The sequence below is a fragment of the Platichthys flesus genome, chromosome 1 (genome assembly GCF_949316205.1).
Source record: "Platichthys flesus chromosome 1, fPlaFle2.1, whole genome shotgun sequence".
NCBI lineage: Eukaryota > Metazoa > Chordata > Actinopteri > Pleuronectiformes > Pleuronectidae > Platichthys > Platichthys flesus.
The window spans coordinates 687,009-711,969 of NC_084945.1; the positions used below are offsets into that span (position 1 = coordinate 687,009).

The 24,961-nt window shown below is 46.6% G+C and overlaps 3 protein-coding genes across 3 annotated transcripts in view; 2 read left to right on the forward strand and 1 right to left on the reverse strand.

Annotated features, from left to right (window-relative positions):
- The first annotated feature begins 390 nt into the window (after window positions 1-390).
- Window positions 391-4,772, forward strand: LOC133952819 (ribonuclease inhibitor-like). Its single transcript, XM_062386893.1, has 3 exons — window positions 391-1,913; window positions 2,302-2,475; window positions 3,969-4,772. Exons 1-3 carry the CDS (start codon window positions 1,657-1,659, stop codon window positions 3,976-3,978), a joined length of 441 nt encoding a protein of 146 aa, XP_062242877.1. The 5' UTR covers window positions 391-1,656; the 3' UTR covers window positions 3,979-4,772.
- A 2,252-nt stretch (window positions 4,773-7,024) lies between these two features.
- rab11a (RAB11a, member RAS oncogene family) lies at window positions 7,025-12,679 on the forward strand. Its single transcript, XM_062386905.1, has 5 exons — window positions 7,025-7,213; window positions 8,608-8,803; window positions 8,944-9,137; window positions 9,740-9,820; window positions 10,255-12,679. Exons 1-5 carry the CDS (start codon window positions 7,174-7,176, stop codon window positions 10,389-10,391), a joined length of 648 nt encoding a protein of 215 aa, XP_062242889.1. The 5' UTR covers window positions 7,025-7,173; the 3' UTR covers window positions 10,392-12,679.
- Window positions 12,680-12,978: 299 nt separating this feature from the next.
- The window catches only part of LOC133957262 (multiple epidermal growth factor-like domains protein 11), a 67,544-nt gene continuing 55,561 nt past the window's right edge, over window positions 12,979-24,961 (reverse strand). The window contains exons 15-21 of the mRNA XM_062392756.1: window positions 23,100-23,228; window positions 21,299-21,427; window positions 20,512-20,640; window positions 19,923-20,051; window positions 18,974-19,207; window positions 15,494-15,706; window positions 12,979-14,513 (exon numbers count right to left, since the gene is read on the reverse strand). Coding sequence (XP_062248740.1) covers window positions 14,326-14,513; window positions 15,494-15,706; window positions 18,974-19,207; window positions 19,923-20,051; window positions 20,512-20,640; window positions 21,299-21,427; window positions 23,100-23,228 — 1,151 coding nt within the window. The 3' untranslated portion in view covers window positions 12,979-14,325. The remainder of the gene's footprint in view (window positions 14,514-15,493; window positions 15,707-18,973; window positions 19,208-19,922; window positions 20,052-20,511; window positions 20,641-21,298; window positions 21,428-23,099; window positions 23,229-24,961) is intronic.

Genomic DNA, 24,961 nt, shown 5'->3' on the forward strand with positions numbered 1-24,961 from the left:
GTGTACTGTTGGGTTGAGTTGAAGCTGATACTGAAGCATTGGACGTCTCACTGCTTGCCGGCACAATCACCTCTTTGAAAAATGGTTAGTCACTAAAGTGCAATGCATCCTGGGACAGGTTGGACGGGGACGGATCCACTCGTTGGAGCTCAGTCTTCAAACGCAGCCCCTTTCGTAATGCTTCTACACGTTAATGTGGGTATCTGGCATGTCTACCGTCCCAAAAACTCTGGAAAAAAACAACTCCCGCGATTTGTTGTGGTTCCTCTATGTAAGAAAACTATACGATAGAGTGCGTCGAATGGGAATACGAACAGATTTGACGTCACAGTCGGTCTACATGGCATAGCCCCCGGACACGTCTCACCGGCTCAGGGTTCCCCACGTCTGCAGGGTATGTCTCATTTTCATCATTGATCATTATCGATCTGTGACAAATCTCCAGCCTGTGTGTCCACTGTGTGTGTCCCGCTATGGTTAGCAGCAGCGGGCTAACGCTAGTTTGCTGTTAGTTTGTGTTTAAAGTTGCAGCACTTTCTGGAATGGCTGCTTGTGAACGTATTTACAGCAGTATTGCATGTGGAACACCGGCCGGGAAGCATTGGGCTGGGAGGTGGGAGGAGAGATCCTATTTCGGGTCCGGATTGGAGGAACAATGCACTCGGAGGCTAACCCGAGTCGTTGCTTCTGTGTGTGTCGCCCGGGCGGCAAAGCGGAGGAGGAGGAGGGGGGGAGAGAGCTGCGCCTTAAAAATTTTGTGGCCCATACAGATTTGCTCCACGCACCCCGAGCTGCACGAACCGGTGCCGGTTGTTAGCAGCTGAACGAAGCAGCCCGGAGCTAAGCCGGACAGACCCGGGTCTGGGCGAGGGGTTCCGGGAGTTGGGGCGTGACAACAACCGGACTGAGACGTGGAGAACCGTCAAATCAAACTAGCTCTCAGCGGCTAGCTGGTCTCTCATCGGGGCTTGAGAGTACAGAAGCGCATATTTTAAGTGTAGATATGTGTGTATATACACATATCTAATGCATGTATTTAAATAATGTACATCTTTATCAGAAGATGTAGTAGTTTGAAAATTGTAGCTTCAATGAAGAAACTCAAAACAGGTCAATCTGAGGAAGGCTGTTTTAGACAGGGTAAAAAGGTTTTAAATGATCCTTGTGTTTTTTTTACCAAAAAATGTAACAGACATTTCATTAAGACCCCAAGGAGCCATATCAACTTTGGTGAAATGGGCACAATATGTCCCCTTTAAATTGTCTCAGTTGTGCTCTGCTCACTGTCCCTCAGTCAATCTGTCACTCACCCAGCCTGTCAGTCACGTCCACCTCATCAACTCCATTCATCTGCACTCACCTGCTCCTGATCACTAAGAAAGTGTCAGTAAATAACATGTGGACTGAGGCCGAGCACTCGTCCTCCTCAGGTTTTCAAAATAAAACACATTCTTATTGAAACACGTTGGACAGTTGATAAGTATAGAAACAAACAGGAAGTGACATCAGGAGCCATCCCTACTTTAAACAGTGTTTAATTACACAAACCTGCTCAGTGACCAACACACAGAGAAGAAGCTGATGAATGAAACAATGGTCCAACATGTCTGATCTGATATTTATCTTCAGGTCACAGACTGGACTGAGGTCAGCAGCATGTTGAGAGTCTGTGTTGACATGATGACGATCCACAACAACAGGAGGACACATTCTAATATTCATATTTCTTTATCCAGGTTGAGGAGCTGCAGTCTGTCAGAGATCAGATGTTCTTCTCTGGCTTCAGCTCTGAGGTCAAACCCCTCTCATCTGAGAAAACTGGATCTGAGTCTAAACAACAGGCTGCAGGACTCAGGAGTGAAGGAGCTGTGTGGTTTTCTAAAGAGTCCAACCTGTCGACTGGAGACTCTGAGGTCAGTTCACTGACTGACTTTTGTAGATCTCATATCTATAAAACACCATTTATACACAATTTATCAAACTTAATTTTAATTCAACATCATTTCCTCTTCATAAATAACCTGAATTCATTCATTAGGGATTAATTGATCTGTGACATTTTAAATATTCAGCTACTTGTTAAAACACTGAGTTTAGTTCTGGATTTCCTAAACTGATCTGCAGGACAGAGACCGGGTCCAAATAATCTATTTGTACTGAATCAGGACTCGTTTTTAGTCCAACATGTCTGATTTCATATTTATCTTCCATGTTATGAGTCTGTGCTGACATGAATATGTTTCTGTTATTTTCACACATGAACTCAGTTTAATTTACAGTTAAGTTTTATTCTTTATCCAGGTTGTTGAACTGCAGTCTGTCAGAGATCAGCTGTTCTTCTCTGGCTTCAGCTCTGAGGTCAAACCCCTCTCATCTGAGAGAACTGGATCTGAGCTACAACAACCTGCAGGACTCAGGAGTGAAGGAGCTGCTTGGTCTACAGCAGAGTCCAACATGTCGACTAGAGACTCTGAGGTCAGTAGATGGTTGGAGTCAGTCCACGCTGCTTTCATCAGTATGTTACTAAACACAGTCAGTATCACAGATCCAGGGTCTGTGCTACCAAGCAGGATTTGTGGTTATCAGGTTAACTTCAGGTTTAGTTTTTTCAGTTCTATGAAGCTCGTCCACTTCTTAACCAGGTCAATCACCATGGTAACTTCTGATGAACAGCTAACCTGCTCCAGGTTAAGTTGGAGATCAACCCGTATAGAAGCTCCGCCCACTGACCACAGTGACTCTATATATTTTGACCAGATGCCACCAGGGGGCGCTGTAACTTACACAAGCTGGACCACAGCTGACAGCCTCACACGAGGGACAGAGCGTCTTCATCTGATCTGAGACAGTTTGTCCTCTCACTTCATCAGTGAAGAACTGATCAGGTGGATCTTTGTCACAGCTCTGAGATCAGTGGGACTGAAGCCTCTCCTCATCACATGGTAACCAGGAGCTCTTTATACAGAGCAGAACCTCTGCTGAGGTCCATCTGTCTCATCTGGTCCCAGTTTGTCAGAAGCAGATGTTCATCAACACACAGTGAAACATGGCTTCACCTGTAACAGCAGTAAATCCACCTCTCAGGCCGGGTTCACACCGGATGCGGAAGCGACGCGGAAGCGAGGCGTAAGCGCAGCGCCAATCCTCTGGCTCCCATCCACTCCCATGTTAAACCGCAGCGCTGAACACACCGGAGGCTGAAGCGTAGTGTTGCGCCGCGGCTGCCTTGCGCCGTGCAGCGATCGTTTCGGCGTCGAGTCTATTTTTTCCGCTTGACGCGAGCGTATCGCGACAGGAAACACACTGAAAAATTATTTTAAACGATATTGACGAAATATTTTATGTGAGATTAATGATCAAATATGCATCCCATACTTTGTATTCACCTTCTGTTGTCCAGGAGTTTTAATTTTACCACTTTTACCGACCACATTATTAAATGTCCCCCTCTGCCCATCCACTACAGCCACACAAGCAGTCATAAAGATAAAGAGAGACTTGAGTGGAGAATACGTTTAACGGAGCAAACAGCGGAGAAGTTCTTCAACATGGATTAAATTAATAATTGAAGTGGAGAAGTGCAGTGAGTTGTATGATCCTCGGAACATGTTGTATAAAGACAACAATAAGGAGGACACATGTTGGGACGCTGTTGCAGTTACTTTTGGAGCAACGAGTAAGTATATGCCGTTTTTACAGCAGGCTGACAACAGCTGCGCTTCGGCGTCGCTACCGCGCCCGGTGTGAACCCGGCGTCAGGTGTCCACTCTGCACTTTGACATGCAGAGGACACACACTGAGCTCTTAGCGTGTTCATTCCAACACGTGAACATGAAGCAGAGAGGAAGCTGCTCCACCTCTGAACAGGACTGAAGTCCCTGCTGCTCTTTCTACTGGATGAGCTGCATCACTGACTCACAGGTGATGAAGTGAGTCTCTGTGACACTGATGTCTTCTTCTCTCAACAGGTGGAGATGAGTGTGAAGAGGACAGTGTGTGTGGACGGAGGCTGAGCTGTGTCCTGAGGATCCAGAGGCTGAAGCAGCAGCAGCTTGTGTGTAGAGCGGCTCTGACTGGGCCTTGTTGCTGGGAGGCAGAGTGGAGACAGAGCTCCAGAGGAATCAGAGGAGGTGGTTGTAATATGTAACTTCACCACTAGATGGCCCTCCACACAGAATGTGTTTATTGAAATGACCAGTGTTGGGCAAATTACTGAAAATTAGTACTAAGTTACAGTAACCAGTTACTTCTCTTAAAAGTAATTGAATAACTTCACCAGTTACTGTATATCAAAAGTAATTAGTTACTAAGGAAAGTAACTTTTAAGTTACTTTCTGTTATTTTATTGTGAAAATGTTTTATTGTGTAAATGTTACATGATTTTATTTTGAAACGGTTCCGGTAGAGTCGCGGACATACTGTGATGATTTTTGGCCCAGAGCACGACCACAGAAAGATATGAAATCCTCCTCTGTGTCTAATCTGCTGTGTCCGACCGCTGTGGCAGACTCCCTGTTTGCCGAGGCCACAGTAGTGGGACGCCTGGTCGGATGAATTTTCCCTTACAAGTGATGTGCTTGCAAAAAACTGCACTTTGAGGAAACAGTATACATCTGGCCCCCTGTGTCTTTATAAATACTGTGGACTTAGGATGAGTGTGCGCTTCTTCTCGACATGATCCAGTGAACCTGGTGACGTGTGCAGCAGAACCCCAGAGACTCTCTGTAAGTATTGTTCTTATACAATAAACTTGTTACTGTGAAACTTTTGAACATTGAATTTGTCGAATCATTGCCTTTCACATCTGAACCTCGAATCAACGAACACGACGCTGTCCGGTCCGGACGGGACCGGGCTCGACACCCTCCGAAGAAGCACAATGTCTACGCTGTCCACGGTTGTTTTAAGGTGTTTCTAAGTTGTTCAAAGTTGTATTAAGGTGTACGGTGTTACAAGGACGGCTCAAATAAACGACCAGAACATCAGTTTAAATCTCGACCTTCTTTCGGGGGATCTGCTTCACTTGTCTTCTAGTCTGCAAGTGTTCAGTTTTCACAAAAGAGAGTAACACGAGTAACAAACTCATTTACTTGATTTAAAAAAATACTTAGGTACATGCTCGTTACCGCTAAAAGTAGTGGAATTACAGTAATGCGTTACTTTGTAGAGCGTTACTCCCAACACTCGAAATGACACAACACAAGCAGAATATATAACCCCTCTATAAAGAGTCACATACCGTGTGTTTAAGTTTGTCTTTATTATTGTCCACCTTTGTCCCTCAGTGTGTCTCCATGTGTGTAGAACCACATTCTGTGTATATGTTTGTTTATGATCTTAAAGTTCCTGGATTCACGTCACAAATTGATTTAGTTCAACACAAAGTTCAACACATTGAAATCACTTTGAGTTTAAAATCAGAGTTTTGTCTTTGACACAAAAGATCAAAACTCTGGACTGAAAAATGGGACGTTTTCATTTCTGCATCAGGTGCAGAGCGGTGGTGGCTTTTCTACTTTTGACCCACAGGTGGCGCTGCAGTATAACAGCAGCACATCCCAGTCAAAGGCTTTATATTCAGTCTATGAGTCAAACACATGGATCATTTCCTCTGTGACAAACCAGATGTAACGAGAAGAAAAACATCTCAGAAAGAAAAGTTCTGTTTCTACTTGTCTCTGCTTTAATGCTCAATAAACATCCTTCCACCGACTTCACTGGAATCATGACTCAGCTTTTCTTTCCTCTTCAAACAAACTGGTGGAAACATCTCGTCCTTGGTGCAGGTAAAAGAACAAAATCACCAGTTTGACATAATGGAAACCAGCAGAAGAAAAGTGAATGAGACATTTACAGTATGAAGAAGAGTCGATGAAGAGCAGAGCATCTTTAAGTCTCTGAGGAAACTGTTTCATAAACATTTTACCATATTTAATAGAAAACTGACCCGAGGACGTTTTATACAAACATAGATGAAGATTCTCGACCACCACCTCAGAACAACCACCAGGGGGAGACTGTATCTGGCCTCTGGGAACAGCTGCATGCTGGGAAGTAATTGATGATGGGAGGTTCACAGCAGAGACAAGGGACAGAAAGTGTCTGAGAGATGATGTCCTGAAATATGACCATAGACTATGATTGCAGCAGGATGCTTGATATAAAGTGTTGAAGTTATCCTTCAAGATGTCTACCCTCATCAATGCTGCTAAAACCTTTATCTTGATGATGTTTCCTTCACTTGACATCTGTTGACTTCTGTCCGTCCTGGGAGACGGATCCTCACATGTGTCTCTGAGGTTTCTACGTATTTGTACCTGTTAAAGGGTTTTTAGCAGTTTGTCCTGACTCTTGTTGAGGGTGAAGGACAGAGGATGTCTCACCATGTTAAAGCCCTATGAGATGAATTTTGATTTGTGAATATTGGCTATACAAATACAATTTGATTGATTGATTGATGACTGAAGACAATGGACATTTTAGGCTTGTTGTGTTGAACAGTTTGTGTTATTTTGTGGAGACACTTGTCTCAACATGATGATTTCACTTCATTTTCAAGCCCGTCTCAGTTCTTTGTGACTTCAGGATAAGAAATGTTTGACAGAGTCAGTTCCTGATAGATGGACAGACAGACAGATGGACAGACAGACAGTGGGACAGACAGACAGACGGACAGACAGATGGACAGACGGACAGACAGACAGACAGACAGACAGTGGGACAGACAGATTGCAGTAGTTGTTTCCAAGGTAAAGTTAGGAAGATGACTAAAATAAATATAAATCAATATAAGATGTAACAACAACATTTCTACGACCGGGAGTTTATAAAACATATATATCCTTAACTAACTCTAAATTATGTATTTATCACATCATGTGATCGGTTTTGTGTTTGTGTGTTCGTGTGTCTGTGTGTATTTGTGTATACGTGTTCATGTGTATTTGTGTGTATGTTGTTCAACCTTTTCTCGGTCTCCACTATAAGAGGCTGGGCAGTTCCTCTCCTGGCCGCTAGATGTCGGGGTGCTGTGTTGTGTCGCCTCCAGGCTGCCAGAGAAGAAGAAGTTACGGAAGTGGAGTTCTAAACAGATCCCGTTGGACCAGAACCAGCGCAGATCTTCCTCCTCCCTCGAACCATCGCACCTCGGCCGGACCGTGACTCAGCAGGACGATGGGGACCAGAGATGACGAGTATGATTATCTGTTCAAAGGTAAACCTGCAGCTCTGGTCCCGATCCGGGTTAGCTCGGATGCTAACAGGCCAGCTGACTGCTGCCAGGCTAACGTCCACCTTTGTCCCGGATCGCGTTTCAGCGGCGGGTCCGTGTCATCGCGTTCATTGGGATTCAAACCACACGTCGATCTCCATCCGAACCAGGAGCCGCGGGCTCGGCTCGGTTCCGGTTCAGTCACCGGGCGACACGACCGTTAGCCGCTAGCCGCTAGCTGCTAGCTGCGGCGGGCGGACACACCTAATGTTCACCGTTATCACGTTATCAGCATGAGGTCCGGTCCGGGTCCGACTATCACCTGGACCGGACACCCGTTATAACCAGTGGACTGCGGGTCACTGGGCTACAGGCTAATGCTAAGTGTTAGCTGGCTTTAGAGATAATGTTAAAAAACACAAAGCTCAGAGGAAATGAAGTAAACAAACTGAATGTCAGTGAGATCAAATCAACACGTTACAGTGAGAACTGATCCACGAGCAGCTCGGGACTTCACGAGCCTCACGTGTTTATATTTACACCTGCACAGAATGAGCAGCAGATGAATCCGTTAGATGACTGAACACTTTATTACAGATGTGTGTTTTCACACATGAGGAACATCTGGTTCTGAACCAGCTCAGCAGCAAACCTTAAGAAGTTAGTTTGAATCATTTAAATGTAAAAGTTAGAATATAAACCATCTTCATAACAAACACATTCAATGCTCCAGCAGACATATTAATAAATCCATTCAGAATGCTACAAGGCTTTAATTCACAATATATCAATTAAATAACTGCCTTTCATCAGTGATGACTTCTGTCATTGGATGAAACACTTTATTGATTAATCCTTGAGTCCGTGAAACATAAAGATTTGACTGAGCTGAAGGTGACGTCTTTAAATCAGTCCTTTCTCTTTGAAGAGGCTCAAATCTCAAAGATAAATAGTTTTCAAAATATTTCCTAAAAACTCAAAACAGTGAAAAATAACAGTTCATCAGTTTCCTGAGGGTCAAGGTGACGTCTGTTCTTTAGTTTGTCTCCTAGTCCCAAAAATTCAGTTTTCTGTGAAAATACATTAAATCTGAAAACACTCACCAGTTTGTTTGATGACTGAAAAGTTAAATAATGAATTTGTTAGTCATCAGGTATTTCACCTGATTTATAATAACTGGGCCGACAGGTTTGTTGATGAGCAGCAGAAAGATGCTCGATACATAAATTAATAATATACAGATCTGATTGGTGTGAAATCTGTTAGAACACAGTCATGATATAAAGATTCAAACTAAAGAACAGTGTAGTTGTTGACAGGAAGTTCATCACTAACCCTCTGTAACATGTGTAAAACGTTTAAGTCCTTATATCCTGTTTGTCCCTCGTGTCCTCCAGTTGTCCTCATCGGGGACTCTGGCGTGGGGAAGAGTAACCTGCTGTCCCGCTTCACCCGGAACGAGTTCAACCTGGAGAGTAAGAGCACCATCGGCGTGGAGTTCGCCACACGCAGCATCCAAGTGGACGGCAAGACGGTGAAGGCCCAGATCTGGGACACGGCCGGACAGGAGCGCTACCGGGCCATCACATCAGCGTGAGTACAGAGGAGACGGTCGGGGGGGTCAGGATGCTACACACACACACAGGTCTGAATCTGTGTCTGTGTGTTGTTAATATGAACCGTCCCTGTCAGACACAGCTCTGTATGAAAGTGTGTCCTGTGGCCCCCCCCAGGTACTACCGCGGGGCGGTGGGCGCTCTCCTGGTCTACGACATCGCCAAGCACCTGACCTACGAGAACGTGGAGCGCTGGCTGAAGGAGCTGAGGGACCACGCCGACAGCAACATCGTCATCATGCTGGTGGGGAACAAGAGCGACCTGCGCCACCTGAGGGCGGTGCCCACCGACGAGGCCCGGGCGTTCGCTGGTAACACCCCCCCCCCCCCGCCTCTAGATCTCATTTTCAATTCACCAGGAAGTCTTTGGACAAAGATCATATCAAAAACACAAAACTTCATATTTCCACTATCCGTCTAAAACCACAAAAAGTGTTTTCTAAACATGAATTAAATGAGAATGAGGAAATCATTCAGAGTTTTGGATCTTCCTCTGAAATGATTCAAACAGTTTCAAATAAACTTGTATTCATTTTTCTAGATGATGATTTATGAATTCTTTGATTATCACATGAGCGGACTCCCCTGTATTTCTTATAATTGTAATTTGATGCAGTGAAGTGAAGTGTGAGGGAGATGGTTCAGTCTGAGGGAGATGGTTCAGTCTGAGGGAGATGGTTCAGTCTGAGGGAGATGGTTCAGTCTGAGGGAGATGGTTCAGTCTGAGGGAGATGGTTCAGTCTGAGGGAGATGGTTCAGTGTGAGGGAGATGGTTCAGTCTGAGGGAGATGGTTCAGTCTGAGGGAGATGGTTCAGTCTGAGGGAGATGGTTCAGTCTAACGAGTGGAACCCTCTGGAATGTGACCCATCTGATGAATGGTTAACGTGACCTGTTGCTCTACTTGTCCTGCAGAGAAGAACGGTTTGTCCTTCCTGGAGACGTCGGCTCTGGACTCCACCAACGTTGAGACGGCCTTCCAGACCATTCTGACAGGTGTGTGTCTCTCTCTGTGTGTGTGTGTGTATTTCTCTGTGTGTGTCTGTGTGTAATCAACAGACTTGACATTCATTGAGGAAGCGTCTTGTTGCCGTTGTGTTGTCGATGCTCCGAGCTGCTGATTTAATGAGGCTCATCAGAGGGAGAAGTCCTCATCTTTATGACATCATGTGGTGTGGACAGCTCGTCCCCCTGAGGACAGCTCGTCCCCCTGAGGACAGCTCGTCCTCAGGGGGACGAGCTTCATTCACTGTTCGATGAGTTTCTCTGTAGATCACAGGAAGCTGCTGTTAGGAAGTGAGAGAGGAGTTTAGATCATTACCTCACAGTCTCATCACATGACCAGTGTGCTGGCCTCAGCTGTGATGATGTCACACACACACACACACAGCAGTGCCTCAGGTAACCTCCTCCCTCTCCCCCCCCCTCAGAGATCTACCGTATCGTGTCTCAGAAGCAGATGTCCGAGCGCCAGGAGAGCGACATGTCCCCGAGCAACAACGTGGTGAACATCCAGGTGCAGCCCACTGAGAACAAACCAAAGATGCAGTGCTGTCAGAACATCTAGCCCGGCCGCGGTAGGCTGCTGCTACCCCCCCCCCCTTCCCTCCCACCCCCCCTCCCCCAGCTCCTGGCTCACCCCCCCCTCCCCTCCCTCAGAAAATAGACTGCCTTGGTGCACCGTGAGTCGTGGAGTTCGGGTCGCGGCCTCGTCACTGTGGCTCGTCCCCCCCGCTCTGCACCTGCCTCCCCCACCCCCCCCCCCCCCTGCCCTAGGTGAATATATCCCAGTATAAGAAGAAGTAACCGCGTGGGGTGGCCCCCCCCAGCAGAGCCCTCTGTCTTTAGGTGTCTGCAGGCAGCGAGCAGTTCATCTCACTTTAGATTTCATTACTGTAGAAGCGCTGACACGTCACAAAATGTCTTAATCTATGAATGTGACTCGTTTCCTTTCTGCTCCGCTTGATTCTCCACTGTCTCCTATCATATCTGATATTAGGTATATATGACTTTAAAGCACATCCGAGTTGCTCTTCAGTGTTTCCCTATATACAAGCTTCTCCTGTCATTTTAGCCCCCCCCCCCCCTCTTTAGTGCAATGTACTGTTTTGAAACTCGTGGATTTATCGGGCACAGTGTAGACGTGGGCTCTGGTAGTATCATGGATCTGATCGCTGTGAATATGACGCTAGTGACACGTAGAATCTTTTGCTTTGTGGAGCTCGGGTTTGCCGGCGGCAGGTCAGAGGTCAGAGGTCAGAGGTCAGCCGGCCCTCTGCTGTGCTGCTTGTTTTTATAAAGCTAAAGATCTGGACTCTGAACACGACCCCTGTGCGTTGGGATGTCCCTGTCGTCCTCCTGTCAGTCTCCGTGTGGAAGGACGTCCTGATTGGAGACACTCGTCAGGCCGTCCTGCCCAACAGAAGAGAATGCATCTTCTTCACATGACTACAACTATGCAGAAACTAGCACATGGATGTTCGGATCTTTTCCCCTTAGCGCACTTCTTTAGCAAATGAAGGAAAGACACAGCTGAAGTATTCTCCTTTGACATTCCTCTGAAACTCGATAACACTATAGTCCAACATCTCCAGTAGGTTAGTTCTGTTTGCATGGATCCACAGACGAGTGGCTGGGACGCACTGAGCACGCAGGTTGGATTTCATGAGCGTAAACGTGTCAAGATCTTGCACTGAACCTTAATAGTGGATCTAGTAAACACGCCTCCCGGTCCCGGGTTAGATTGACTCACAGGGAGAACATGGACCTCGGAGGTTCCACTGTTCACGACCCAGATGGTGTTTAGTTCTGTGGAGCTCGAGTCTCCAGAGTCTTTCCTGAAGTCTTCAGACGAAGGACTTGAGACTGAGCTGACTCTCACCAGCGTCTGGTCTCAGTGCCCCCCCCCCCCCACCGCTCGTCCCTGTCTCTCATTCCCCCGCTACCACCCCCCCGTCATCCTGCCTCGTCCCTGTCACGTGAAGCCTACATACACCGAGCTGCCTCTGACTTCAACACAATGCATGGCTTTCTGTATGACTGCAACTCCCATGTTGCATCGCCTTATGTATCTAACATGTTCATTACTGTCCATGAACTCTGCTGCGGGCGTGGCTTGGCTGGCGAGGGGGGCGTGTCCTCCCGCCGCTCGCCACCTTCTCGTCAGAACCCCGGGAGCGTGCTCTGTTGACTCCAGGTTGTGTAGCCGTGTCCGTGTGTGATGGTGTTAGCAGACGTAGCGATGCCTGAGCGTGTGTGTGTAGAGGCAGAGGGCGGCCGGCAGCTCTGGAGTGTGTGAGCCGGGCCGGCAGCTCTGGGGTGTGAGAGCCGGGCCGGCTGCTCTGGGGTGTGTGAGCCGGGCCGGCTGCTCTGGGGTGTGTGAGCCGGGCCGGCAGCTCTGGGGTGTGTGAGCTGGGCCGGCTGCTCTGGGGTGTGTGAGCCGGGCCGGCTGCTCTGGGGTGTGTGAGCCGGGCCGGCAGAGCCCGTGGCGTTTCCTGAACAGGCCGAGCCGCTCCAGACTCCAGACTCCAGACTCCAGCTGCTGTGGACAAAGTGATTCCTTTCTTCTGAAGCAGGTTCCTGATCCTGCTTCTCGTACCTCCATTGTTCCGTGTTTTTTTTAAGAAGTGTGTTTTGATTATTTCTTTTTTTTTACTATATTCTATAACTGACTGTAATTCCAGTGTAAACATGTAAGAGTGAAATTCTGTCATTTCAATGAATCTGGAAGGTTAAATGTGAGGGGGGTCAAAAGGAATGGTTTTATGTTTTGTACAGATTGATAAATTGTACAATTGTGTCTATATCTTAAGTTATCAGTTCATCTTAATAAAGCGCACCAGTCATAAACCTTTACACGAGCCTGGACTCTACTTGTTTCATCTGAGTTCTGTTTATTGGTCCAATGGATTCCCTGGTCGTAGGAGTCGCTCCCTCGGGTCGAGTGACAATAAAAGTTCAGTTGTAAATGAAACGAATAAACTTTTCAATTAGAAGTTAATAATATACAGATTGTCAGGTTACAATCGTTTTACAGACAGAACCAGAACCCGAACACACACTTCACTATCACAACAGTGAGAACTGCAGATCAGTGCGTGTCCTTCAGGACGTGTGAAGGTCAGTTTGTGTTAGAACAACGTTAAAGTGTCTGTGATGTTAGTTCAAACCGGGTTGTGTTGTGTTGACCGGGGTTGTGATTATTTTGTCCCTTCAAAGTGTAGCTGGAACTACTTATATTCATATCTGGTCTAATACTTCCTGTATTTACAAAACGTAGATACATCTTTACAGTTTTCTGTAACACTCACATTGATTCAGGGCTTTTTTATTTGTAAACACTTTCTCTGGGAAACATTTCCAGTATTTGTCTCATGCAGATAAAACACTTTTTAAATCTTCTTAATAATGCGTAACAGGACAGAACTGGACTCCTCTGATCAATCACAACTTTATTGAGTTTCAGGCTGGAAACAAAAACCGACACATGATTTATCTTCTGCAGCTGAAACGATTGTTTGGATCGAAGATGAAGAAACGACAAGAAGAGGAAGAAGAGGAAGAAGAGGAAGCAAAGGAATCGAACCGTTAACGTCTGATTGTCAACATGTCGGTTATTGCTTCAGTGGAAACGCATCAAACTGACCCGCGTGTCGATGGAAAGTTAAAAAGGATTTCCCTCATTTCATGTTGTTCATATCTGTAATGACGTGATTAGAAAAACATGGAGTCAGAGATGTGGAGGAAGTTGAAACGCCAAAATAAAACCCTGTTTCAAATAAGAGCCGGTTTCCAAGTCAGACAATAATAATCAGTTTTTAGCTCTAAAGGACAAAAGGGTATTTCTGGATAACTATTTAACTTGAATAATCTTTGGCATGCAGGTGTAATAAGCTTAACACAACAGAAGAAAACCACAATAATAATCACAAGTGTACACTAAGTGTACATCCAATACACAACTTTGTCTACACTACATACAAAAAGATCATTTTTCAGAGAGAAGCGAGGACCCCCCGGCAGGATCTTAAATATGTAAACAGCAAATAAGAAACCATGTGTAAAAATACCAGAAATGTACAGAGTGAATCTGAGCAGCTCCTGTGCTCTTCATACTTCCAGTCCTTTGGAGTGATGAACGTCTCCTCTCCAGATGTTCTTAATGTCCCTGCACTGGTCCAGATGTTCACTTCATCTCAAACCAGCAGCTCTTTGTCCGGACTCTTCTGAACCGGGTCGGATCCAAAAAGACCAGATCAGCATCTTCCAGAGAAAACGTGTGAACCTGTGTGTGTGTGTGTGTTTATTCCTCCGTCTGTTCACCACACAAACAGTTCAGATATAATACACTGATAAGATCGCACACACACACAAATAAATAAATGAATATTAGTCCTCATCACAAACTGAACTGATCTTCTCCTGTTGTCCCACTTCACAGTTTCCTGGTTCACGGGGGAAATGGGCGGAGATCTGGTCCGCCATGTTTTTGGGGGTGCGGTCTAAAGGAGGGAGCTGGTGGGGCTGCCGGGCAGGGGGGGGCTGTGGCTGTGGGGGGGGCTGTGACGGACAGGCAGCAGGTCGTAGTGTCCGGGGATGTGACTGTTCCTGGGCAGGTCGTACGGGTTCTGAGGGAAACCGAGCGGGACCACCACACCACCGGGTCCCTGGATGATGCTGATGGTCGGTTCTGAGGGGGGGCAGAGAGAGAGAGAGGCGGGGGGGGGGGGGGGAGACAATAAATATAAGTCGTGTTGATGAGGTGAATTTATAATATTAATACGTTATATACGTCTAAGATTAAACCTTCAGGACAGATTGTAAATAAACGTGTGGATCAGCAGGACCTGAACTTTGACCTGATCTGGACAAAGGAGCAGATCCAGGAATTTGTCCTGACGTTCGTTAAGAGACAAAGAGAAAGACTGGATCCTGATGAACACATCCACATACTGACAGGACTGATATGTATGAGTGTGTGTCCACGACCTAGAAGTTCCTTCAGAAAGGAGAAGCTCATCGTCCCCGAGGCTCAAAGAGGCTCCAGGGTGAAGAGAGGTTTTCACTATCTTCAGATTCTAGAGAGGAAACCGTTTGTTAATCAACTTCTTTCACTGAACCTCAACTGAGGCTGGATTTGATCCCTGATCGTTTCTAAAACCGATTCAACGTGGTTTCAAACACGCAGATTATTCTCCACCAGGACTCATGCCCCCCCCCCCCGGCAGGAAGTCACCAAGCACCAGTCAGAACGAGGGTTAAACCAAACCCCCGCTGGTGACACAGATAGAAATCCTCCACAAACCAGTTGGATTCAGACCCTGAACTGAGACACAGCTGCTACACCCATCAGACGCGTTTGAAAGATTCTATCTCTTCATAACTTCCACCATGAAGAGACGAATAGGGACGATACCATAAAGAAACTGAACAGGTGAACATCTCCTGGTGGAACCTGAGGAAACACCACCGCTGGAAGTTCTGATCAGTTTATTCTGTGAACTTCAAACGAGGCTCGTCAGTGGAACTGAGGTTCTTCTGAGCAGGAGCTGGAAACTTCTCAACATGAAGCAGCTCCTGTGAAACATTTAAACATTTAAACACAATTGGACGTGAGAAACAAACACAACAAACCAACGAGGACCCCTGAGGACAGGATCCTGATCGTACCCATGTCGTACACGTTCTTGGCGGGAGCCGCGGTGGCCGTGGTGATGATGGCGGCGGAGCAGCAGTGCGTCACGTGGTCGTGGCGAGTCGGGGATTTCATCTCCACGTAGCTGCTCTCAGAGTGCTTGCAGAGGGCGGGGGGGTCGTTGATGGTGGCGTACGGGTTCTCGCTGTTGAGGGAGCAGGTGCTGGACAAGGAGCCCTTCATGTAGTCTGCACACGGAACACAGGAAGCACACGCGTCACGCACACGGGAAGAACCAGAGGATTCATGCTGTGTGTGAACGATGGAAGAGAAGGTTCTAAACTCTGAAGTTAAAATGCTGCTGATGATAAAACGTCAGAATTCAGATTGATGAAGTGTTTCTCTGCAGACCGTGAAAAGTACGAGACCTTTTCAAAATGATAAAAACATAAAGATTCTCAAAGAGTCTGGAAGCTGAAACGAACCAGCCTCCACCGTCTGATCACATTTCATATCACACATCATATCATATCACATCATATCATATCATATCATATTATATCATATCACATCATATCATATCACATCATATCATATCATATTATATCATATCATATCATATCATATCATATTATATCACATCATATCATATCACATCATATCATATCATATCATCTTTATGATCTGTATCTGTGGTTTTTACCCTCTGGATTTCATAGTATTAGTTGTGAAGCACTTTATTACGTGAATTGAAAAGTGCTACAATAATAAAGTTATTATTAATTCCCATTTCTTCGTTTCCTGCAAAGTGTGAATGAAACGAGCATCCTGGGATAACAGTGGTTACCATCATGACCTGTATGATCTGAGGCTGTGGACACTTGAAGACACTTTGTCTTCATCTACAACAAATCCACGACAGAAACCAACAGTTCTTCACTTTCTCACAATGAGGAGACGAGTCAGTTTCTCCTCGTCACAGATCAACTGATGGGTTTTGACTTTTCATGAGATTTGTAGAAAACAGGGAGAACGTTCAGGATCAAACATGTTAGAGTCAAGATGGAGGACAGAGGTGAAGCTGCATCAACAAGGAGCAGTTCAGGGTCAGAGAGAGAAGCTCAGCATTCAGGAGCAGGAGAGAGTCTCTGAGGGGTCAAAGGGTCAAGGTCAACACAGGAGGACGAGCTCAGCAGGACGAGGACAGAGGAGTCGGGTTCTTCCTGCAGGGACACAAACACACATGTGAGCAAACAACCAACACAACCAACACAACCAACACAACCAACACAACCAACACAATCAACACAACCAACACAATCAACACAATCAACACAAGGTTAATATGGTGCAAAGGTTTCTGAGGTCAAATCTATTTCTTCACCTGGAACCTTCTCACATCGATGATCAACACAAAACAACATCATTCACTCTACAGCTCAGGGGTCAGATTTATAAAAGAGTGCGTAGGATTCTTACTAAAAGTGTGTGCACGAGCAAAAGCCGGAAATGGCGTACGCAAAAGCTGATTCTGATTTATAAAACCGTGCGCACGTACACCTGAACGCAATTAAATGATGCTGCTGACCAATGGGCTTCCACCGTGAGTCCTGACGGAGTCACTGCATCAAGTGATGAGAAGAGGAAGTGAAACTTTCTGACACTGACATCGAGGTGTTCGTTAGTGAGGTGAAGAGCGACTTCATGGGACAGCAGTGATGTCACTAATAAAGAAAACACACTGACACTCTGCTGCTGCTGTGGATAACACAATGTGTGGATAACACAATGTGTGGATAACACAGTGTGTGAGATCAGAAACCCTTGGGGCTGATGCACTTAAGGCTGGCGCATGCGTCTGCGTTTTCAGAGACATGCAAGAAGGGGAATGCAAGGGGCTCTTGCATGCGTTGCCCAATTTATATTAACTATACGACAAAGCTACGCAAGCCTCACACAGCCCGCAAGGCTGGGATTGGTCTGCTAACTACTTCCTTTCCAGAGTCTCATTTCCAGTTTCATGCCACATGATACCGGCAGAAACCACGGACGATTTAGAAGACTGCCACACACAAAGAAGGCGTGTCTAAGGTCGTCTGTGACAAAAAAGTGTTCTGCCGGTGAATTGCTTCGCAACACGTGCAACCCTTGGAGAACCATAAATTAAAACGAGTCCATCGATACAAATGCATGAAAAGCTGCAGCCGCAGTTGCAGAACCATGCGCCGGCCTTTATTGTAAGTCGCTATAAAACAGTGGAGAAGCAACATGAAGAGAGGGCAGTGATTGGCTGAGGACTGTGATTGGAGCAGGGGGTTGGTGCAGGGCTCGGGGGGGGGGGGGGCGGTGGTACCTCTGTAGCGCGGCGGCTCCAGGTGGTGGCTGTAGCGCCGGTCGATGCAGTAAACACCTTTAGGGAGAAGAGAGGGAGGAGCTCCGTCACTGACCCCTGACCTCAGAGGATCTTCACAGTGGTTCTGAAACGTGCTGCACTGACCCAGATCGCTGAGGTTACAGTAGGCTCCCCACTCGGGGGCGCTGTTCCTGTGGCGCCGCTTCGTCTTCATCTGGAAACAACACATCAGAAAACCACAGACTTCACACAACAGACGAGGAAACGAGCAGGAGTTTGATTCTTATTCCTCAGATTTGATAAAAAAATCAAATGTGTGATGCGTCTGGATCAACAGTAGAATCTGAGTTCTGTGGCCGAGTCACAGGAAGAAGTCTTTACTTCCTTTCAGCTGCTTGAGCTTAACACCTCACAGCAGAGATCTGTTTGTTCTGTGAGGCAGCTCCTCTCATCCAGGAAGAAGTTAGAATTAAATGAGAATTGTTATTTTGTCCATATTTAAAAAGCACAGCGCCTCAGATAACCCCCTCACCCCCTAACCCCCGGACCCCCTACCCTAACCCTAACAGTCAGTGGTGGACCTCTGTGCAGGGGGGGGGGACCCACCTTGGCGGCGGCCCTCTTGTGGGGCGTGGCGTAGTGCGCGGTGTACGTGCAGGGCCCCAGCGTGCGGTAGCTCGGGTTGGAGAAGCAGCGGCCGACCGAGCTGCTGCTGGGGGAGGAGTCTGCAGAGGAGAGCAGGCCTGTGCACTGCAGCCCTGCTGTCAGCACATCAACACACAATCTCACAACACGACAACACACACACATGCATGTGCACGCACCCGCTGCACGTGACTCACACAAGGGGTTAATCAATGAGAGTGACGAGGCGTCGGTACGATGAGCAGCTGGAAGAATCTGAATCACCTCAATCATCATGTTCACGACATTAATCAAGTTCAAACTGGTTCAAGTTCCAAAATGTTTCATCAACCGGAAACTGAATATTCAAGGGTTAGATTCCCTGTGATTGACAGCAGACAGTTTTTAACACTTCAATAAATAATCCAAACAACCAATCAGAGCCTTGATCGTGTGAATCGTCCTCGTTCGGTACCTGAAAGTACAAAGAGGGGGGGGGGGGGGGGGGGGGGGGGCAGGAAGTCAAGCAGCGACTCACCGGACAGGGAGTAGTCTGTGGAGTTGATGTGCAGGGCGGGGGTGTAGGTGACGCTGGGCACGTGGTGACCCTTCTCTCTCTGCCGGTAGCGGAACCACACCCCCAGGCCGAGCATGGCCACGATGAGCAGCAGCAGGAAGACGACGCCCAGGACGGCGCCGGCCGACTGGCGCTCGGACGCCAGCGCCGGGCTGATCTTGGTGTAGGGGTTCAGCTCCTCCATCATCAGAGCAGCTGAGGGACACAGGGCGTGTACATCACCTGACCAATCAGAAACCTTCAGCCTCTAAAGCAGGAAGTGAAACCTGACGCTTTCATAACAAAACATCTGAATCAGCTTCTGATGTTTCTTCCTCTAGTTTGTTTTAAAGTTTTTTTAAATTAAAGGAGAACGTCTGGAGCGTAGTTCCACGTCATCATGAGGTCATGTGATGTCATGATGCATAAGACACGCCCCCTAACGAAGCCAGGGCCACATTCAATCATCTCCTAATGACTTGATTCAGTTTCTGGATCAACAAGGGAGTGTCAGAGGTGTCGTCCAATCAGCAGCGACGTGTGTATAAAGGCGTCTTAAAGGGACAGGAGCTAAGACCAAGAGTTTGAGACAGAGGCTGAAAGAGGAGCTGCAGCGATGGACACGATGAGGACATGATGTTTGTTCATAACTTTAAAGCAGCTTCACTTTTTACAGTCATGACACTAATTAAAAGGATCAGCCTGAGTAAAGAACCTGTTTCCTTTAAGAGAGAACAAACTCAAATCTACTGAGATCTTCACTAAGAACTAAATGTTGAATCAGAGAAGAACAGTTCAGATGAAGTGAAAGTGAAGAAGACATCGGTCCGGTCTCTCTCTCTGATTCCTCCTGTCATCTCAGTGTCTGTGATTCATCTGAAGCAGAACAGACAGAAGCAGTGAGCCCCCCCCAGCAGCCATTAGCTCTCACCCTGGTCGCAGCGGATCCCTTTGAAGCCGGTGCTGCAGTAGCAGGTCCCCGTCACGTAGTCGCAGGTTGCGTTGTTCAGACACTCACACAACTGCTGGCAGCCATACCCGAAGGTCCCCGCAGGGCACTCTGCACAGACACACACATCACAGGTACAGTTACACACAGCTGCATTTAAATATCTCAATATTGAGATGTCATCAAGCAGCTGATCTTCACTCTCGTGCACCACACACTCAGGTCTCATGGTCCAGTGAAGCTTCTCAGGAACTCACTAAGTTTCCAAACGTGTTAAATCTGCTTCTGATTAATACTTTTATTACATGAATCTTTTCTAAACTGCTGTAATATTGTTTCATCATCATTATTTCTCATTAATCTACTGAAATTGTTTTATTTGCTTCAACATAACATTTTTGAAGTTACTGTTTATGTTCATCTTCAGTTGTCCTGCAAATTAAATTCATATATAAGTGTGTAGACATTTTCTTGGTAACAAACTTTGTTTAAACCTAAAAGGACAAAAGCTGCGACCTGTTGGTACGACACACAGACACACACACACACACACACACAGACACACACTCACTGAGTTCACAGCTCTGTCCGATGAAGCCCGTCCTGCACGAGCACCGTCCCGTGATGTGTTCACAGTCGGCTCCGTTCTGACAGCGACACACCTCCGCACACCGAGAGCCGTAGAAACCTGCTGGACAACCTGCAACAACACAACACAACACAACAACTGTGAATCCCCGACATGTAGTGAGTCCTGTTGTTGTGTTGTTGTGTTGTTGTGTTCAGTTCCATCAGCATGTGTGTGTCCTGGGAGAGGATCCTCACATGAGACTGAGCTTCATCACTGATCACTGAGTTTCTGTTTGACTCGTGTTGGTTTTAAGAACAGGAAGTTGATCCTTTTAACATCTGTGAGACAAACTGGGAATATGAGACAAACTGGGAATATGAGACTAATAACATGATAATTGATCCTCCATCACTGTGGGAACACCTGTGATAATCCTGAGACCTGATGCCGACAAAATAAATATTCATAAAACCCAGAAAAAGAAAAATAATTTACAGAATCGACTGAAATGAGTTTTCTTTGAAGGAAACGAGGGAACGAGGATGCAAGGTAGGAAAGGGAACGTCGTGTTCACAGATGCAGTTTTAGTATCTTCCACCAGATGGAGCTGTAGGGATGAAGTTTCAAGAGGTTGAAACAAGCTCCTCCAGCAGCCAGTGTGTGTATCAGTGTTTCCCTCATTAGATCTGTGTGTGTGTGTGTGTGTGTGTGGTTGTGTGTGTGTGTGAGTCTGTGTGTGAGTCTGTGTGTGTGTGTCTGTGTGTGTGAGAGAGAGAGAGAGACGTACGCTGGGTGCAGTAGAGTCCCGTCCATCCAGCGCTGCAGTCACACTCTCCGTCTGCTGCACTGCACTGGGCTCCGTTGTGACAGTTACATGTGTGGATGCAGTCTGGGCCCCACGAGCCCTGAGGACATGCTGCCAACACAAACACACACACAGACACACACAGATGAACAAACAGGCACACAGACAGACATCATCATGACATCTGGACAGTCTTCATTAGCCTCTCAAGTGATGGAGGGACGGACTCGCTCTGCTCAATGTTCGATGGATAATTAGCGTCAGAGCCGGTGGAGTAACTGGCTCCAGGTTCTGTCCCCTCCGTTGTCTCCGCTCGACGAGTGGGGACAGAGAGGACAGAGAGGACAGAGAGGACAGAGAGGACAGAGAGGATAGAGAGGACAGAGAGGACAGAGAGGACAGAGAGAGGACAGAGAGGACAGAGAGGTGGAGTGTGTGAGAGAGGACAGAGAGGACAGAGAGAGGACAGAGAGGACAGAGAGGACAGAGAGGACAGAGAGGACAGACAGGACAGAGAGGACAGAGAGGACAGAGAGGGGGAGTGTGTGAGAGAGGACAGAGAGGACAGAGAGGACAGAGAGGACAGAGAGGACAGAGAGGTCAGAGAGGACAGAGAGGACAGAGAGGACAGACAGGACAGAGAGGACAGAGAGGACAGCCAGGATAGAGAGGACAGAGAGGACAGAGAGGGGGAGTGTACGAGAGAGGATAGAGAGGACAGAGAGGACAGAGAGGACAGAGAGGACAGAGAGGGGGAGTGTACGAGAGAGGATAGAGAGGACAGAGAGGACAGAGAGGACAGAGAGGACAGAGAGAGGACAGAGAGGACAGAGAGGACAGAGAGGACAGAGAGGGGAGTGTGTGAGAGAGGACAGACAGGACAGAGAGGACAGAGAGGGGGAGTGTACGAGAGAGGATAGAGAGGACAGACAGGACAGAGAGGACAGAGAGGACAGAGAGGAAAGAGAGGACAGAGAGGACAGAGAGGTGGAGTGTGTGAGAGAGGACAGAGAGGACAGAGAGAGGACAGAGAGGACAGAGAGGTGGAGTGTGTGAGAGAGGACAGAGAGGACAGAGAGAGGACAGAGAGGACAGAGAGGTGGAGTGTGTGAGAGAGGACAGAGAGGACAGAGGGGACAGAGAGGACAGAGGGGACAGAGAGGACAGAGAGAGGACAGAGAGGACAGAGAGGACAGAGAGAGGACAGAGAGGTGGAGTGTGTGAGAGAGGACAGAGAGGACAGAGGGGACAGAGAGGACAGAGAGGACAGAGAGAGGACAGAGAGGACAGAGAGGTGGAGTGTGTGAGAGAGGACAGAGAGGACAGAGAGAGGACAGAGAGGACAGAGAGGTGGAGTGTGTGAGAGAGGACAGAGAGGACAGAGAGAGGACAGAGAGGACAGAGAGGTGGAGTGTGTGAGAGAGGACAGAGAGGACAGAGGGGACAGAGAGGACAGAGGGGACAGAGAGGACAGAGAGAGGACAGAGAGGACAGAGAGGACAGAGAGAGGACAGAGAGGTGGAGTGTGTGAGAGAGGACAGAGAGGACAGAGAGGACAGAGAGAGGACAGAGAGGACAGAGAGGACAGAGAGGTGGAGTGTGTGAGAGAGGACAGAGAGGACAGAGAGGACAGAGAGGACAGAGAGAGGACAGAGAGGTTGAGTGTGTGAGAGAGGACAGAGAGGACAGAGAGGGGAGAGAGGGGAGTGTGTGAGAGAGGACAGAGAGGACAGAGAGAGGACAGAGAGAGGACAGAGAGAGGACAGAGAGATCAGGGCCTTACGTGTGGAGCAGTCCTCTCCGATCCACCCTGGGAAGCACTGACAGGAGCCGTCGATGGGATTACACGTCCCGTTGTTGGTGCACGAGCACGACTCGGCACAGGCGCTCCCGAACCTCCCACTGGGACACACTGTGGGGGGGGGGGGACACAGACACACAACATTCATTACAAACTCACTGCATATCAGGTCAAAACAACACAGTTCTGTAAACAGCACATTAAGATCATCAGCAACATTTATAGAAATATACATCTGTTCTACGTCTGTATCATCGGACGTGGAGCAGAGTGCTTCTGGTTCTACATGAGAACCAGAAGCACTGACACACATCAGTGTTTATGACATTCTTCCATTATGACACTAAATGAAGAGCTGATGAAAAGTTAAAGCATCACAGTAAGAAAGTGTCATGATCTAAAATCTGTGATTCACCATCTTTTTAATGGTGCTCATCATTATGGAGGAAATTCATCATCACATAATGTTTCTGTGAATTAAAGTCAACAAGGAACTAAACTCTATTCCTCAGTCTGTGGATGAAGATGAACCTTTGGCTCAATCGTAGTTCTCTGAATGAGGAAAACACTCTCAGGGTTTCAGAGACTTGGGTTCAATGGAACCATGAAACTGTTCAGTCCATCTGACAAACATGAATCCAGCTCGGCTCATATTGTTCTGGAAACATCATGAAGTGAGCGACTCGGAGGTTTAACCAACGCTCAGGATCCGTGAAGACGTTACGAGCTCTTATCTTTGATCTGAACTCATCTTATTTGAGCTGATGGGATTTAAATATTGCACTTAAACATCAATAAATCATATTTAATCTCTATTTTAACTTCAGTCTCAGAATGTAAGGAAGAAAGATGACAGAGGAATGAATGTTAAGAAGAAATAAAATCCATTGTAAAGAGAAATACTGTAAGAAGATTAGATTTTAAATCTGTTTGCCTCATCAGGAAGCTTGTTAATAAAAACTGGGAAATGAGGATGATTCATCTTCTGTGACCTTCTCCTTCAGTGGAACATTCAAAACTCATGTTAATTCACATCATCTCCAAACTGCACATTAATTAAATCACTCAAATATCTCTGATCCTCCTATTTAGACGTTATTTCTTAAGTTAAAATGTGTTTTATCTGTTTATTTTATTATATTTCATCTCTTCTATTCGAGGGCTGTGATTGGTTCCTAACCCTGGACCAGATGTTTCCTCAGTGAGCAGCTTCTGATCCACTTTGTTCTCCACTCCATCGTGTTAGAGACGTGAACTTCCTGCTGCTTCAGGACCTAATAACACTTCTTTATTTTCAGATTTCACCTAATGTAGTTAAGATGATAACATATTGAGATAGAGATTCTTTGGGCTCTGATAAGGTTTTAATGTGCTCTGGGTTTTATGATTATTGTCAATTAACGTGAGATGAAACATTATGTAATAAAATCTGAGAAGTGTTCATGTTTATTTCAAATGAGTTGATCTGGTTAAAAAAGTGCTGAGAGTATTTTATATATATATATATATATATATATAATATTAAGCATCGCAATATTTAACAGTAATAATTAGGATAAGACAACACTTAAATATAAATACATGAGCTGTTAGTTTAAATTACTTTTCTATACAGATTTTACTGCATTTTCCTCCTGTTGCATAAAGTGTATTGTGTTGATAAGTTGTGTGTCCACTGTGTGTAGCCCAGGAGAGGATGTGTCTGTGAATATGAGCAGATAAAGATCATTATTCCAGTTTTAATGAAGCGCTGCACTAACGTAACAGTTACCAACATATGAGCAGTGTGTGTAACGTGTGGATCAAAGCAGCAGCTGGTGGACCAGGACGTGTGGATGGAACCA